Here is an 18,324-nt window from a genome sequence, read left to right on the forward strand (position 1 = left end):
ATTGCAATGGATTTGGGAGGTGAAAACACATTTAAAGATTTTGGAGGGCAATGGGAGGTTGCAGATAGGATGGTATTGGGCAAGGACACTGAAGTCAATGGTTGTTTTTTTACTGGAGAGGGATGATGACATCAGATTTGAAGGAGACCTTTAACAAAACCAGCTGACATTGGAGCCAGGAGGGGACATGGTAAGGTTCTGTGGATTAGTGGAAACAGGATTGAGGGAACAGGGGGCGGATTTCAGGGGCAGAATGATCTTACAGGGGGCAAGAGGGGCAATAAGAAAGTAAGTAGAGGAAGATGCGAGTTTGGGGCTGGATCAGGGGGAAGCAAAGACGTTTGGGCCTGGTGAGCTCGTGGAATTGTTGGATGGTCTTGAACTTAGTGCCAATGTAGCCCATCTGATCTTTGTACTTATTGCTGAAGGGGAGGATGGAGGAGCAGGGAGGCGAGGTTTCGGTGGAGAAAAGAAGTCGGGATCATAGAATCTACAGTGCAGAAGGAGGCCATTCGGTCCATCGAGTCTGCACCGACCACAATCCCACCCAGGCCCAATTCCCGTAAACTCTCATATTTACCCTGCTATTCCTCCTGATACTGAGGTTAATTTAGCACGGCCAGTCAACCTAACCCGCACATCTCTGGAGTGTGGGAGGAAACCGCAGCACCCGGAGGAAACCCACGCAGACACGGGGAGAACGTGCAAACTCCGCACAGACAGTGACCCAAGCCGGGAATCGGACACAAGTCCCTTGCGCCGCGGGGCAGCAGTGCTAACCACTGCTTTAGATTCCAGAACCTCATCTTTATATTCCAGAATAATCCTGGAACGTGCGGAAGCAGACAGGAGCAGGGGAGTGTATGAAGTACAAAATAGAAAATGCTACGGAAACTCAGCAGGTCTGACAGCATCTGTGGAGAGAAAATAGAGCCAACATTTTGAATCTGGGTGACTCTTCATCAGAGCTATATTACCCACAGTACTTTGCCTTTATTTGAGTGTACGAAGCAGTCCAGCTAGATCCAGTTCACATCATGAATGGATTTGATTGTTACAGCTCAGGGGGTTGACGGTGGTAATGTCAATGGACTAGTAATCCAGAAGCCCTGGCTAATGTTCTCGGAATACAGCAGCTGGTGGAATTTAATATTCATTCTTTAACTCAGTAAAAATCAGGGGGTAAATAGCACCCTGGTGGTCACTGTGAGTGAAGCAAATAATCTGTCAGTCAGTCACACTTCTTTCCCACAGCACTTTGCATTTGATGCAACAGTTTGGAAACACCCTGTCGCTGAATCATCGATACTTACATAGCACAAGGACTGCAAGCAAGAAAATTGGCAGCACCACAGCAAGAATTCTACTTGTTTGTAGATAGAATGTTGCCTCGCATCCTTTATCTGCGATTGATAAGATACAAACACAGAAATTGTAGTTCTAATCAGCACCATTAATCAAAAGACTGAATGCAGTCACTGAAAATGAATACAATAAATATATATTGTAATGCACAGGCCGGAATTTTCTGGCCATTACCACCAATGGAATGTTCCGGCCCCACTGACAGTGAATCCGCCCCCCACCCCCCCACCGACCCCCTCACCTCCCCGACCCCCTCACCTCCCCGACCCCCTCACCTCCCCGACCCCCTCACCTCCCCACCCCCCCAGCCACAGGTTGACAACGGTGGGACCGGTAGAATCTGCCCCTGGCCAATGGCGGGCCAACTCCGCTGCCATTAAACACACCACGGGGAGCACAGAAAATCCCATCTTAGTCTTCACTGTAAGCACACAAATCATGAGAAAAATTAACTGAGGCCTTTCACTTATAGAAATCTTTAGCTCCCAACCTTTGAACTTGCATGATAATCACCAATATAAAATAAAGGGCCCGATTTTACCAAAATTTTGCGCCTGTTTTCGGGCGCGAAATCGCGGTAAAGTTGGGCGTCGGGCCTAAAACGCGATCTGCACCCAACTCATGGCAGATCGCGTCTTTACCGAGCGCCGATCCGGGCGTGGGTCTGGCATGCATTTGCATGCATTTAAATCGACTGAATGAAGCTCGCGCCCAACTTTACCGATGAATCCGACTTCACCAGGTTGCAGCCCATTTCGCCCCTGCGCATTAAACGACCTGCTAAATAAAAGTCCGAATGGGACTTCAATTCAGCAGGGAAACCGCCGAAGCCAATCCCCCCCGACCATCCTTAGTGGACCCCACCCCCCACGAACCACCCCGCAGCCACCCCCCCCGTCCCCCCCCCACTGATCAGACCCCCCTGGGAGGCAGGCCCCGCTGGCAGACCCCCCCCCCCGGGATCGGACCCCCTTGGGAGGCACACCCCTGACCTAGCTTGATCGCCGGTCTCCCTCCACCATCCTTCCGATCTGTAGTCCGTCGACAGCCTCATGCATGTTCCTGGCCTTGCTCTGCCTTTCCCTGGGGGTGGGGGGTGGGGGGGGATGGAGAAGGGGAGTGACGTGTCTCCCCTGAGGGAGGGGGAGTGGAGAAGGGGAGTGACGTGTCTGCCCCTGGGGGGGGGGGGGGGGGGGCCTGCCAGTCTGCGGCCGATCCCTCCGCCCCACCGGAGGAGGGATCGGAGGAGGGATCGGAGGAGGGATCGGAGGAGGGATCCCCCCCCCCCAGGGGCAGACACGTCACTCCCCTTCTCCATTCCCCCCCCCCCCCCCCCCCAGGGAAAGGCAAAGCAGCACAGACAGCAGAGAGGATGAAAGGAATTCCCTTTGGAGGATAATGTCCAAATCACGGGAACTAAAAACCTGACAGTCCAAAATCTGGGATAATATTTCAAAGTGTATATCCCCCCATCCCTGTCCTGTAATATTATGATGTGGAGATGCCGGCGTTGGACTGGGAGTAGTCTCACAACACCAGGTTAAAGTCCAACAGGTTTATTTGGTAGCAAATACCATAAGCTTTCGGAGCACCGCTCCTTCGTCATTTGGAGTGGAAATGTGCACATTTCCACTCCATCTGACGAAGGAGCAGCGCTCCAAAAGCTTATGGTATTTGCAACCAAATAAACCTGTTGGACTTTGACCTGGTGTTGTGAGACTTCTTACTGTAATATTATCCCAGATTTTGGACTGTCAGGTTCCTGTGATTTGGACATTATCCTGCAGAGGGAATTCCTTTCATCCTCTCTGCTGTCTGCGCTGCTTTGCCTTTCGCGCCCGAGCGCGCTGCCTGCGGTCTGTTCCGAACTGCGCATGCGCAGTTGGAGCTCCGGCCGCTCCAATAGCGTTAAGCCCCGCCCAATAGACCGGTGCCGAAAAAAGACGTATGGGCACGCTGGAGCGCGGCTGCCGGGCGCGGATCCGTTTGACGACCGGACCCGGCACTTAGTCCCGATTTGGTAAAATCGGCCCCAAAGTGTCAATTCGAAAGCTGGTGTCGGAGCAGCGGGACTTGGGTGTTTATGTGCACAAGTCATTGAAAGTGTCAGGATAGGTTGGGAGCACAGTTAATAAAGCATACAGCATCCTAACTTCATTCATAAGGGCACAGAGTACAAGAGCAAGGAAATAATGTTGAACTTGTCCAAGTCAATCATTCAGCCTCGCTAGAATATTGCAACCACTTTGGGGTGCACACTGTAGGACATTTGTGAAGGCATTGGATAGAGTATAGAAAATATTTAAAGCTTATTTGTTGGTGTCACAAGTAGACTTACATTAACACTGCAGTGAAGTTACTGTGAAAATCCCCTAGTCGCCACACTCTGCCGTTTGTTCGGGTATACTGAGGGAGAATTTAGCACGGCCAATGCACCTAACCAGCACATCTTTCAGAATGTGGGAGAAAACCAGAGCACGCGGAGGAAACCCATGCAGACAAGGGACGAATGTGCAAACTGCACAGTCAGTGACCCAAGCCAGGAATTGAATCCAGGTCCCTGGCGCTGCGATGCAGCAGTGCTAACCATTGTGCCACTGTGCTGCCCAAGTTTGATGGATTCATTATCAACTTTGCATCCGTCATCATCATCTTTCGGACTGTGGGAGGAAACTGGAGCACCTGAAGGAAATCCATACAGACATGGGGAGAACTCTGCACAGACAGTGATCCAAGCCGAGAATCGAACCCAGGTCCCTGGCACTGTGAGGCAGCACTGTGCCACCCCATTTACTGAGAATGCTTTCAGGGATGAGGAACTTCAGTTAAAAAGATAAGCTGTGGAAGTTAGGACTGTTTTTCTTTGGAGAAAGGAAGATCAAAAGGAAGTATTCAAAATCATGAGGGACCTGGGCAGATAGTTGGAGAGGAAACTTTGTGAAAGAATTGCAAACAAGAGTAATTAGTAAAAGAAGCAATGTTGATATGAGGAATAATACCTTAATGCAGTGGCTGTTTGGGTGGAATGCATTCTCTGAGTGTGTGGTGGAGGCAGGTTCGATAGAAGCATTCAACACAGCATTAAGGAATTCTAATTAGAAAGAAAACAGGGTTGGGGGAAGAAGGCAGGGAAATAGATCTAGGGGACTTACTCAGAGAGCTGGTGTAGACACAATGGACCAAATAGTCTCCTTCTGCACTGTAACAATTCTGTTATGAATTTTTCAAATGATTCACAGAATCATAGAACCCCTACAGTGCAGGAGGCCATTAGGGCTATCAAGCCTGCACCGATAACAATACCACCCAGGCCCTATCCCTGTAACCCCACATATTTACCCTGCTAATCCCCCTGACACTAAATGGACAATTTACCATGGCCAATCCATCTAACTCGCACATCTTTGGACCCACGCAGACACGGGGAGAACATGCAAACTCCACACAGACAGTGACGCAAGCCGGGAATTGAACCCAGGTCCCTGGCGCTGTGAGGCAGTAGTGCTAACCATTGTGCCACCGTGCCTTCTTTAAGAAAAAAATGTAAAGTTAAAGTAAATTTTATTTATTAGTCGCAAGAAGCTTATATTAACATTGCAATGAAATGATTATGAAAATCCCCTAGCAGAAGTCTTGAGTGGAGCATTGACGTTGGTCTGGACTGCCTGGGCCGAAAGGCCTGTTTCTGCACCGGGTGTTCGAAATAATTCTCAGTGTTCACATAAAATTGCCAATCACGTAGAAAAGAAAGTTCCAGAGAAATTTCTTTGCAGACGAGATTCTGAAGCAGGGAGCATTTGAGATGGGAACCATTGCATCTATTAAAAGGAAGTTTGGATAAGTCTTTGAAGCAGAAGGTGATACGGGGCTAGGAGGAGATAGCCGAGCAGAGTGATTTGATTCAGATTGGTCTAGCAAGCTGGCAGAGACACAATGGGCCAAATGGCCTCCTTTAGCACTGGAAACTAATAACCAATTGATATTTCCAATGAAAACTTGTGACAAAAATGACAATGTAATCATCTCTCCCAATCACACTATTCCGGACAGGATTTTACTTTTAGAATTAATTTGTTTGCTACAATTTTATCATTGAATACTCACCCGCTCGATTATTTAGTTCCACAATCTGGAACGCTGACCCAATGATCACACTGATTTCACCCAATGCAGTTACCAAAGGCAGTGAAACTGGAGATAAATAAAACAAAATCAGTATACTCACATAGAAATCCGGATCCGTTGTTTTCCTGCTGTAGCTCTGGGAAATGCAATTGATCGGGAAAAGTACAGGAAACATCCTGTGCTTGGGATTGATTACCTTGGATGCAACAAACGCAGGAAAATTAAGCAGGAAAGAATAGCGGCTGAATAGTCTACCCATTTCAATTCAATGGATAGAAAACCGAGTAGTCTTCTTTATGGATATCCATGTCTTTCTGTCCTACTCTCCTGTAAACCCAGGTGATCCAATAGTCCCAGAGCAGATCTGAAGGCTCATTGACTTGAAATGTTAACAAGGGCAGGGTTCACCACTTGCACTGTGAGAAGGATGCACAGATGCTTCATTGTGATTTGGACAAGTTGAGTTAGTGGGCAAATGCATGGCAGATGCAGTGTAATGTGGATAAATGCGCAGTCATCCACTTTGTTAAAACAGGAAGGCAGATTATTACTTGAATTTCTATAGATTGAGAGAGGGGAATGTGCAATGAGACCTGGGTGTCTTCGTACACAAGTTAAACATGCAGGAAAAGAAGGCAAATACTATGTTACCCTTCATGGTGAGAGGATTCGAGTTCAGGAGCAGGGATGTCTTGCTGCAATCATACAGGGCCTTGGTGAGGCCACATCTGGAATATTGTGTGCAGTTCTGGTGTCCTTATCTGAGGGAGGAAGTCCTTGCTATAGACGGAATGCAAAGAAAGTTTACCAGGCTGATTCCTGGGATGGCAGGACTGAAGTATGAGGAGAGATTGAGTTGGTTAGGATTATATTCGCTGGAGTTTAGAAGAATGAGGGGGGGATCTCATAGAAACCTTTAAAATTCTAACAGGTCTCGACAGCGCAGATGCAAGAAGGATGTTCCCAATCGCGGGGGTGTCCAGAACCAGTCCAAGGATATAGGGTAGACAGTTTAGGACAGAGATGAGGAAAAATGTCTTCACCCAGAGAGTGGTAAGCTTATGGAATTCACTACCACGTAAATCAGTTGAGGCCAAAACATTGCATGTTTTCAAGAAGGAGTTAGATATAGCACTAGGGGATCAAAGGATACCGGAGATATAGGCTACTGAGTTGGATGATCAGCCATGATCATAAAGAATGGTGGAGCAGGCTTGAAGAAACGAACATAGAAACATATAAACTAGAAGCAGGGGAAGGCCATTCGGCCCTTCGAGCCTGCTCCGTCATTCATCATGATCATGGCTGATCATCAAATTCAATATCCTAATTCTCTCATTACCCCCATATTTTTTGATCCCTTTAGCCCCAAGAGATATCTCTAATTTCCTCTTGACCGACTCCTGTTCCTTTCTACATTTCTATGTTCGGCAGAGGTTATTTGGAAACACTAAGGTAGAAATTAGTTTGCTTGTCCATTTACTGGATATAAAATGGCTGCTTTGTATACCAATTTCTGACATTCCCGGTCCTACATCCAATCTACTTCTAGTGGTATGGTCGCTTTAGTATTGCTCTACTCTGCTTTAAGACTTCCCGTAAAACTGCCTGCAGTCAGCGGTGTCTCAATTTAGATATACAAAAAGGTCCCAGCATCTGGAAAAACAATGAAAGGGAATAAGTGCCGAGAAAACTTTGACAAGTTTTTTTCCAGAGAAATAGCCACTGAAAACACTCCAGGGACATGTGGTGATATAAACAGGGCCTAGTTTTAAGGCTGATAAAATTGGATATCCTAAATTAAAGAATTGGGCACATTGAAATCAAACACAGTCAAACAGCAGGCAGGCCAATTGTACAATACACAAATGTGTCTGGGCCTGACCCATCAACCACCCATCAAAGGTCGTTACACTCTACTTGAGACTTAGCAGGAGATCATGGCACCTCATTGAAATGCATCGGTCTATTGTTAGAAGCCCAGATCGGGCCAGACTTTCTGTCACCAAGAGATCCTGTAGAAACCTTACCTGATAACAAGTTTAACAACATGGAGATGGACACCTGGGGGGCGGACCCTGGTGTCCTGTCAGGCAGACATCAAGAAACTCACTGGGTATTGGAATCCCCTCCTGGGACCTCATTGGCCAGAAGCCAGAGAAGGTTCTGGAAAGGCAAGCAGGCTGGGGATAAAGGCACACACTCAGAGGCACACAGGAGCGAAGACTCGACAGGGGACACAGCCGTGTCCATTCGGAAGACTGACCAGAGAAGGAAGGAAGGAAGAAGCGGCCATCGAGACTCACCTTCGTGACGACAGACCAGAGGGGACTCAGAGAATCGGGCCTGCAGTTTAACCAAGCCATCTTTACGGGTAGTATACTTGAATCTGCTGGGGTATCCTCTTGTTTTATGTGGGTAATTTAAGGGTTAATAGTGTTATTTAATAAACTTGTTGAATCTTTACTTGTGTTTGTCCTTTGTCCACCTTGCAAATAAGGGCACCGGGGTAAAACCTTGGAGTAAGTAAACTGGTTGAAAGTATCTGAGAATTAACAGGTACAACAGACAGTGTTCCCCTCTCAGCACAGAGTACCACAGCTGGACATTGCCAATCTGCACTCAGCCTTCCTACATTTTCCCCAACCAAATATCTAGCAGAAACTTAGCGAATCCAAGTTTGAAACACTACACTGAACAGCCTCTCTCGTCACCTTCTCAATCACTTCCCCACCCGCTCCTCACCCTCCCAATTTCCCAGAATCTAAACCTCCCAGACGAATATTGACCGTGAGGGCTTTATTGTGTTTGTTGCGAAGCTGAGTTTGTGAAGTTGATAAAGATGTAAAGAAGGTAAAAACAATGCTAGAGAGAAAAAACATTGCGTGATCCTTTTAAAAGTTGGTGTTTTGTTTCAGTGCTTGGTGGTCTAAAACGCAAAGTACATCCAAAGTCCAAGCTGAAACATTTGTATCAAAATGTCAAGCAGTAGTCTTGACAAGGCAACCTGTTGTTGTTTGAATTTTGCCCAATAAATGTAAAGCAGGCACTCAGCTACCAAGAACCTATAAGATTTGAATTTGATGTTGTTGACAACAACAGACCAATCCTATTGTAGGAAAATTGATAGGTCATCGCAGGTATAAAAAAGAATGCAAGGGGGGAAAAACAGGAGGTAGCAACTGTCACCTCTCAAGATTTGAGCGGGAGAGAGCAGCTCTCTAACCTGCAGCTTTATACATCTCTTAAGAGAACACACCATCTAACCAGCGAAAGGTACAAATCAAAAAGAACTCATAGACAGAGAAATCAACCAAGAAACTTCAGAAGGTTCTGAAAGATACAAAACCTGGTTGTATATTGTTTGAGAGTGTCTAAATTGTTTTTTTGTTGTTAATGAATGGGCATTGTATTTATTTGAACAGCATTCCAGTAGAATCTAATTTTATTCAGTATGCTAATTGGTTAGTTAAAGTTCCCTGTTAGTTAAATAAATAAATTGTTAAGTGTTCATCTTAAAGTCAGTGTCAGGTATTTCTGTTAGTTAACCATGAAATGTCACAGAAGAACAGTTCACACCTTCGCACACACTTTTAGCAGATTACGAGGTGAGATATTCCTCTTTGGGGGGATCTGGTGTTATGTCTTTAGGGGGTCAAACTCCACATCATAACATACTCTACAAATATATCATTTATCTTTGAACTTACTTTTGATCTTCAAGGTATCAAGTAACTTTTTTCTTTTCTTGTCACAAGCCTTCTTACAAATCAATAATAAGGACGATATTAGCGCGGGACAAAGAGGAAGCAGCAACATCCACCGTGTGTTATGAAGTCCTATTGAAAGAACAAAAAGTCAGATTAAAAGTCATTGCTGCTTAATTCACCACCTCTGAAAACATAACAAGAATATGCAGCATGCCAATCACTGGCGGGTTTTATGGTGCACTTGAGGGTGATACAACAGATGTAATATATGGATGTTCAAGGGAGTTATAAGGAGAGGCTGGAACTACCTCGGTAGCATCCAAGAATTACAGCCCCAATACACTTCAAAGACTTGGTTACATGCTTGAGGAACAGAATTGAAACTACAGTAACAACTCAGCCTTCAACACCATTGTTCCTACAAAACCCATCTCCAAACCCCGTGGCTTAGGGCTTGGCTCCTCCCTCTGCGACTGGATCTCAAACCAGAGTCTAAGTACATGGCTTAGCGAGGAACAGTGATTCCCGCAATCCTGGCTGGAATTCTCCAATGTCGTGTGCCCAGCCGCTGCCGTCAGCGAGAACAGAGAATTTGATGCTTGGCCAAAGCTCCATTTATTGCAGCAGGACTGGAGAATCCCAGCCATAGGCGAGGCTGGAGAATTACAGCCCCAATACACTTCAAAGACTTGGTTACATGCTTCAGCCACACTTAGTTTCATGCAGGAGTCTCCAAGAGTGTTATCCCAAGCACAGGTACCTTCAGTTGTTTCATGAATGACACACTTTCAACATGAAGTCAGAAAGTGAGGTTCTTTCCTGATGTTCAGCCTTCAACACCATTATCCCAACCAAACTCATCCCCAAACTCCATGCCCGAGGGCTCGGCTCCTCCCTCTGCAACTGGATCCGAGACTTCCCAGCCCACAGACCATAATCTATAAAGATAGGCAACAACACCTCCTCAACATCGGTGCCCCACAAGGCTGTGTCCTCAGCCCCTTACTATACTCCTTCAACACCTTTGACGGTGTGGCCAAATTGCCCATCAACTCGATTTTCAAGTTTGCTGACAACACCACCGTAGTGGGTCAGACCTCAAATAATGATGAGACAGAGTACAGGAATGAGATAGAGAATCTGGTGAACTGGTGTGATGCCAATAATCTCTCCCTCAATGTCAGCAAAACGAAGGAGATAGTCATTGACTTCAGGAAGCACAGTGGAGGACATGCCCCTGTCTACATCAACGGGGATGAAATGGAAATGGTCGAGAGCTACAGGTTCCTCAGTGTCCAGATCACCAACAACCTGTCCTGGTCCCTCCATGCCAATGCTATAGTTAAGAAAACCCACCAACGCCTCTACTTTTTCAGGAGACTAAGGAAATTTGGCATGTCAGCTATGACTCTCACCAACTTTTACAAATGCACCATAGAAAGCATTCTTTCTGGTTGTATCACCGCTTGGGATGGCACCTGCTTCAAGACCGCAAGAAACTATAAAGGGTCGTGAATGAAGCCCAGTCCATCACACAAACCAGCCTCCCATCCAATGACTCCGTCTACATTTCCCACTGCCTCAAAAGCAGCCAGCATAATCAAGAACCCCCTGGACATATTCTCTTCCACCTTCTTCCGTCGGGAAAAAGATATACAAGTTTGAGCTCACGTACCAACCGACTCAAGAACAGCTTCTTCCCTGCTGCCATCAGACTTTGAATGGATGGATCTTTCACTACACCCTAACTATGATTGTAACACTATATTCTGCACTCTCTCCTTTCCTTCTCTATGTAAGGTAAGCTTTGTCTGTATAGCGAGCAAGAAACAATTCTTTTCACTCTAGACTAATATGTGACAATAATAAATCAAGTCAAATCAAAATCAAATTGAAAAGCTAAGAAGTTATATTAAACTAGTATCAAACCTTGATTACCCGACATATAGAATACTGTTCACTCCTACATTCATAAAAATGATAGAGGCACTCGTGAAAGTGCGTAAAACATTCACAAGAATTAAATCAGAATTTGAAAGTTATATCGATCAGAAAGAACTGTGACTATTTGATCGGGTAAATGATAAGATGTTTACACTTGCGGCGAGGCCAAAATGAGTGAGATATATTATATATTATAAATGAGATAATTGTGAAAGTTTCAGAATTACTTCATTAATTAAATTAAGTTGCTCAGCTGAAATGTGAGCCCTCAGGATGGATTTCCATCCCAGAACCTGTAGGGAGAATTGGAAACTTTTCCAGTTGGGCACACCCACACCAGGAGAAAGTGACTGCGAATGTGGGATTTTCATTCTGGAGGACATCTGATAACTGATGTTGGATCTACTGTTCCCCCTCCCCCCAAAAATACTGTTCAGAGCCAATCACAGGGGTTGCCGGGACCTCAAAGCTCTGGAACTTCACCAGCAAAACAAAAAAAACCCAGCCCCCCCCCCCAGCCCTCACCCATCACACATTCCCCATGCCCCATCCATGCCAACTCAGACCACCTCAACCTCCAGCCCACAAACCTTCTATGAAAACCACTACTGCTCACCCACCCATCTCCAATGGCCCGTCATAATCTATGCCAATCTATGGCACATATATTCCAATCACCCAGTAAATACTCTGTTAAAACTGTACAGGACCTTGGTGAGACCACATTTGGAATATTGTGTGCAGTTCTGGTCACCTCACTATGAGAAGGATGTGGAAGCGCTGGAAAGAGTGCAAAGGAGATTTACCAGGATGCTGCCTGGTTTGGAGGGTAGGTCTTATGAGGAAAGGTTGAGGGAGCTAGTGCTGTTCTGTCTGGAGTGGAGGAGGCTGAGGGGAGACTTAATAGAGGTTTATAAAATGATGAAGGGGATAGATAGAGTGAACGTTCAAAGACTATTTCCTCGGGTGGATGGAGCTATTACAAGGGGGCATAACTATAGGGTTCAATGAACTGTATCGTAACAACAGCGTGCGAGGAAAAACTAATCATTGAAGCCTAATTATGTATTCTTAACTAAGAGTCCATACAGCTGCACTCAAAGGAAAACATTGCCTAATTGACAGCTCTTACTCTGTGATCTATTCTGTCAATTGCACAATGTTGATCTTCACGACGTAGGTGGTGTCAAGTGCTTGCCATTTCTGCTATTGAAATTTTAAAGGTATGGATGATTGATACTTTTATAGAGCTGTAGTAAAAAGAGTATTTTTACGAAAGTAGAAGGTTATGAATCAATGAGTAGTTATTTTTAAATAGTCCATACACACTATTGTGACTGTTGAATTCATCGGTTACAGAGTACGTACTGGGTAAATGGGCATTGAAGTGTCATATACATAGAACATAGAACAGTACCGCACAGAACAGGCCCTTCGGCCCACGATGTTGTGCCGAGCTTTATCTGAAACCAAGATCAAGCTATCCCACTCCCTATCATCCTGGTGTGCTCCATGTGCCTATTCAATAACCGCTTAAATGGTCCTAAAGTGTCTGACTCCACTATCACTGCAGGCAGTCCATTCCACACCCCAACCACTCTCTGCGTAAAGAACCTACCTCTGATATCCTTCCTATATTTCCCACCACGAACCCTATAGTTATGCCCCCTTGTAATAGCTCCATCCACCCGAGGAAATAGTCTTTGAACCTTCACTCTATCTATCCCCTTCATCATTTTATAAACCTCTATTAAGTCTCCCCTCAGCCTCCTCCGCTCCAGAGAGAACAGCCCTAGCTCCCTCAACCTTTCCTCATAAGACCTACCCTCCAAACCAGGCAGCATCCTGGTAAATATCCTCTGCACTCTTTCCAGTGCTTCCACATCCTTCTTATAGTGAGGTGACCAGAACTGCACACAATATTCCAAATGTGGTCTCACCAAGGTCCTGTACAGTTGCAGCATAACCCCATGGCTCTTAAACTCCAACCCCCTGTTAATAAAAGCTAACACACTATAGGCCTTCTTCACAGCTCTATCCACTTGAGTGGCAACCTTTAGAGATCTGTGGATATGGACCCCAAGATCTCTCTGTTCCTCCACAGTCTTCAGAACCCTACTTTGACCCTGTAATCCACATTTGAATTAGTCCTACCAAAATGAATCTGCCGTCCTTACCCGGTCTGGCCTACATGTGACTCCAGAGCCACAGCAATGTGGTTGATTCTCAACTGCCCTCTGAAATTATGTTGGCATGGAGAGTATGTGGGGCGAGGGATGTATGGTCTTTGGTGGAGGGCCATCAAGGACACATGGGCAAGACCTTTCAAAGATTCTGCATCCAGACTATGGTTTGTAACACCAGTGAGAGGCCACGACCCACGATTCCTTGAAATGCTGTTCCAACTCCATGAAAATTGCACAGATGTCTGTCCTGACTTTGGAGGTTTGGTGTTGTGCAGAGGTGGCACACAGCTCACAAACTTAACCTGCATTGGTGAAAATTGGGGCAGCCTGGAAATGGGGCCAGGATCCCGGAATCAGGTCCTGCCCATTATTTTTTCAACGAAGGACTGCAAAAAGAATCCAGTCCCATTTCTCTAGCCTGTCATCTGGATTCCTCAGCAGTAATAACCTCTTCTTAAGGGTTGGCAGTGAATGGGGCCTTACCCTTACCACCTGCTTCCCCAGATCACAGGAAGGAAAGTCAAATGGAGCTTAAAAAAGCAGAGTGATCCTTCACCCAGTGGAGATTCCTGGATGCATGACTTTCCAGAAAAAAAAAAGTCAGGAACAATAGATTTGTTACAGCTACTGATTCTCTGTGGGATCGGCACAAGCTGGATTTTTAAGAACTTTATTAGTGGGACATGGGCGTTACTGGCTGGCCAGCATTTATTGCCCATCACTAATTGCCTTTGGAGGGCAGTTGAGAGTCAACCACATTGCTGTGGCTCTGGAGTCACATGTAGGCCAGACAGGGTAAGGAAGGCAAATTTCCTTCTCTAAAGGACTTTAGTGAATGAGATGGGATTTTCTGACACTTGTTTCATGGTCATCAGTAGATTCTTACTTTTTTAAATTAAATTTAAATTCCACCATCTGCCGTGGCGGGATTTGAACCCTGGCAAATGTAATGTTGTCATTTATCTCAAGAGGCTTGGAATACAAAAGCAGGGATGTACTTCTGAGGCTTTATAAAGCACTGGTTAGGCCCCATTTGGAGTACTGTGAGCAATTTTGGGCCCCACACCTCAGGAAGGACATACTGGCACTGGAGCGGGTCCAGCGGAGATTCACACGGATGATCCCAGGAATGGTAGGCCTGACATACGATGAACGTCTGAGGATCGTGGGATTATATTCATTGGAGTTTAGGAGGTTGAGGGGAGATCTGATAGAAACTTACAAGATAATGAACGGCTTAGATAGGATGGACGTAGGGAAGTTGTTTCCATTAACAGGGGAGACTAGGACGCGGGGGCACAGCCTTAGAATAAAAGGGAGTCACTTTAGAACAGAGATGAGGAGAAATTTCTTCAGCCAGAGAGTGGTGGGTCTGTGGAATTCATTGCCACAGAGGGCTGTGGAGGCCGAGACGTTGAGCGTCTTCAAGACAGAAATTGATAAATTCTTGATTTCTCGAGGAATTAAGGGCTATGGGGAGAGAGCGGGTAAATGGAGTTGAAATCAACCATGATTGAATGGTGGAGTGGACTCAATGGGCCGAATGGCCTTACTTCCGCTCCTATGTCTTATGGTCTTATGGTCCTCAGAACATTAGCTGAGCTTCTGGATTAATAGTCTAGCGACTGGGCCATTGGCTCTCCCAGCTCTTTCCTAGCAATTTGAATATCTCTGTAGAGAGATTACAAAAGCAGCAGACAGTATTTAATGAGGGATCCACCAGCAAAAAGCATAAGACCAGCCTGGCAGAGTGTACAGGAATATTAACATCGCTGCGGAATATCAGAAACAGTGCGACCCTGCTCAGGGGGAACATGGATCAGAGGGGTTTGATGTGGCCAGGTCGGTCAAAAGCACACTTGTTGTGCAGGATTGCTGGTACCAGGAGACAGGGAATGAACTGATGTTATTAATGGTATGGTGGCACAGTGGTTGGCACTGCTGCCTCAGTGTCAAGAACCCGAGTTCAATTCCGGCCTCGAGTCACTGTCCGTCTATGTGGAGTTTGCATGTTCTCCCTGCCTCTGCATGGGTTTCCTCCGGGTGCTCTGGATTCCCCCCAGATGTGCTGGTTAGGTGCATTGGACATGCTAATTCCTCCCTTAGTGTACCCAAATAGGCGCTGAAGTGTGGCGACTAGGGGAATTTCACAGTAACTTCACTGCAGTGTTAATGTAAGCCTTACTTATGACTGATAAATAAGCTTTACTTTTAACATGTTAAATTGGAATTTAATGTGTCAGAATTTCTGCATTGTAGGAATACCAACTGGGAGCAAAGAAACAGAAGCTCAAACAGTACCTTCAACTGGAATCCAACACAGCATCGCACCAGCAAAAAGGAGAAATGACAGCATTGGCAAATACTGCCAGGCTTGGAGCACATATTGGAGAGAGAGAAAACCTGCAATGATGAGCAAATTCACATCAATATTACTTGAACAAATAATATTCACATATCTGAAACAATTGCCCCACATTCAGAAACTGATTTTGGTTTCTAAATTTGAATTATTAATGTCACAAGTAGGCTTACATTAACACTGCAATGAAGTTAACTGTGAAAATCCCCGAGTCGCCACACTCCAGTGCCTGTTCGGGTACACTGAGGGAGAATTTAGCACAGCCAATGCATCTAACCAGCACGTCTTTCGGACTGTGGGAGGAAACCAGAGCACCCGGAGGAAACCCACGCAGACACGGGGAAGATGTGCAGACTCTGCACAGGCAGTGACCCAAGCCGGGAATCAAACCTGGGTTCCTTGGAGCTGTGAGGCAGCAGTGCTAACCACTGTGCCACCTAAAATGATACCAATATGGCTTTTAAAATTTCATACAGTCTCTATTATTAAATGTGACATTTTTGAAACTTTCAACACCAACGGAAGAAATAACAGATTTCTCTTACATTTAGTTTTCGACACGAGCAGGAATGAAATGATTGTACAGCTTAAGACAGGGCCAGCAGTAGTCAATGTGGCAACAAACAATCCTATTGTGCAATAATGCAGCGGTGAAAGACCTGAAATAGATTTGAAACTTCAATATTTTGATAGCAGTTTACAAGTTACAAGCAAGATTTTCTTCCCCTTGGGATATGATTATTAAGCATTCTGACTGTTGAAAATAGAACACTCTCCACCAGGGACCCAGTTGCGACCTTCAAGCATTCTCACACCTATTCAAGGTGACATACCATACGCTCATAGAATCCCTACAATGGCAGAAGAGGCCATTCGGCCCATTGAGTCTGCACCGACTCTCTGACAGAGTATCTTACCCAGACCCTCTCACCTACCCTACCCCCAAAACCCCACACATTTACAATGGCTAATCCATCTAACCTGCACTTCTTGGGACACTAATGGACAATTTAGCATGGCCAATCTACCTAACCTACATATCTTTGGATTGTGGGAGGAAACTGGAACACCCGGAGAAAACCCACACGGATATGGGGAGAATGTGCAAACTCAACACAGACAGTCACCCGAGGTTGGAATTGAATCCGGGTTCCTAGCGCTGTGAGGCAGCAGTGCTAACCACTGTGCTTCCTTTAGATGCATTGCAAAATATTCTCCATTCTGCCCCAAAAATAGGGTGTTCCAGTTTTCTTCCACAGTCCAAAGATGTACAGGTTAAGTGGATTGGCCATGCTAAATTGCCCCTTAGTGCCCAACAATGGGTTGGTTAGGTGGATTGGCCATGCTAAATTGCTCCTTGGTCATGTAGGTGAGGGGACGGGGATTAGTGGGGTAAATACGTGGGATTATGGGGATAGGGTCTGGGTGGGATGCTTCGTTGGAGGGTTGGTGCAGACTCAATGGGCTGAATGACCTCCTTCTGCACTGCAGGGATTCTATGATTCTCAGAATATACTTTGGCTCCACGATCAGGAGTTTACCAGTGCTTCATTTTCCACATTGAGCAAATTGCCTGCAATCTGAAGGAAACAACATACTTAAAAGTGAAACTTTACACTTTGGCACTCAGTAAATGCCGGCAATGTATATTACTTGTTTGTTCTGTAAATTCAGTCGTTTTTTCCCCTTTGGGGAATTGTACAGGAAGCATGAGAATAATTTTCAGGGCGGTTCTCAAACCTGTTGCACCATGTCTGTGGCCATCAAGTTCTGGGACTTGGACCCAGAGCGTTCAAACGTGCTGCCGACTGAGACACAATGCTGAGAGCTTGCTTCCCCTTGTGGGAGAGTCTAGGACCAGAGGGAATAATCTCAGAGGAAGGGGTTGCCCTAAGACAGAGATGGGGAGGAATTTATTTTCTCAGAAGGTAGTGAATCTGTGAAATTCAGAAACTATATTGTTAACTATGTTCAAGGCTGAGATAGACAGATTTTTAATCAGTAAGGGAATTGAGGGTTATGGGGATGAGGCGGGATAGTGAAGTTGAGGATTATCACATCAGGTCAGTCATGATCTCATTGAATGGTGCAGCAGACCCGATGGGCTAAATGGCTTTCTTCTGCACTTGTACCTTATGGCCCGAGTGTACATTGGGAAACTGTGCACTAGCAGTTTGTGATTTTCCATCCCAGTCCTTCCTCCTGTTCTGAAAATATTACAGAGTCATAGAATCCCTACAACGCAGAAGGAGGGCATTCGGCCCATCGAGCCTACACCAGTAACAATCCCACCCAGGCCCTATTCCTGTAACCGCATGTATTTACCCTGCTAACCCCTTTGACACTAAAGGGCAATTTACCATGGCCAATTCACCTCATCTGCACATCTTTGGAGTGTGGGAGGAAACCAGAGCACCTGGAGGAAACCCACGCAGACACGGGGAGAGTGTGCAAACTCCACATAGACAGTCACCCAAACCGGGAATCGAGCCCGGGTCCCTGGTGCTGAGAGGCAGCAGTGCTAATCATTGTGCCACAGTGCTGCTTAATATACAATATTATTCCCAAATTGAGCCCTTCAGTGAACCTGGATATAAGGCAAGTTAGTGGAACATTGTTTCACCAAAATTAT

At 45.8% G+C, this 18,324-nt stretch overlaps 1 protein-coding gene across 3 annotated transcripts in view; it reads right to left on the minus strand.

The window, feature by feature from the left end:
• LOC144497831 (uncharacterized) overlaps positions 1-18,324 on the minus strand; it is a 34,396-nt gene that overhangs the window by 6,618 nt on the left and 9,454 nt on the right. The window contains exons 4-8 of one of the 3 annotated variants that reach the window (XM_078219271.1): positions 16,238-16,351; positions 15,632-15,733; positions 9,201-9,329; positions 5,470-5,556; positions 1,314-1,403 (exon numbers count right to left, since the gene is read on the minus strand). In XM_078219271.1, the coding sequence (XP_078075397.1) occupies positions 1,314-1,403; positions 5,470-5,556; positions 9,201-9,329; positions 15,632-15,733; positions 16,238-16,351 (522 nt within the window). The remainder of the gene's footprint in view (positions 1-1,313; positions 1,404-5,469; positions 5,557-9,200; positions 9,330-15,631; positions 15,734-16,237; positions 16,352-18,324) is intronic. The other 2 variants (XM_078219273.1, XM_078219272.1) reach the window with 2 other exon arrangements.

Source organism: Mustelus asterias, chromosome 8, assembly GCF_964213995.1.
Source record: "Mustelus asterias chromosome 8, sMusAst1.hap1.1, whole genome shotgun sequence".
NCBI lineage: Eukaryota > Metazoa > Chordata > Chondrichthyes > Carcharhiniformes > Triakidae > Mustelus > Mustelus asterias.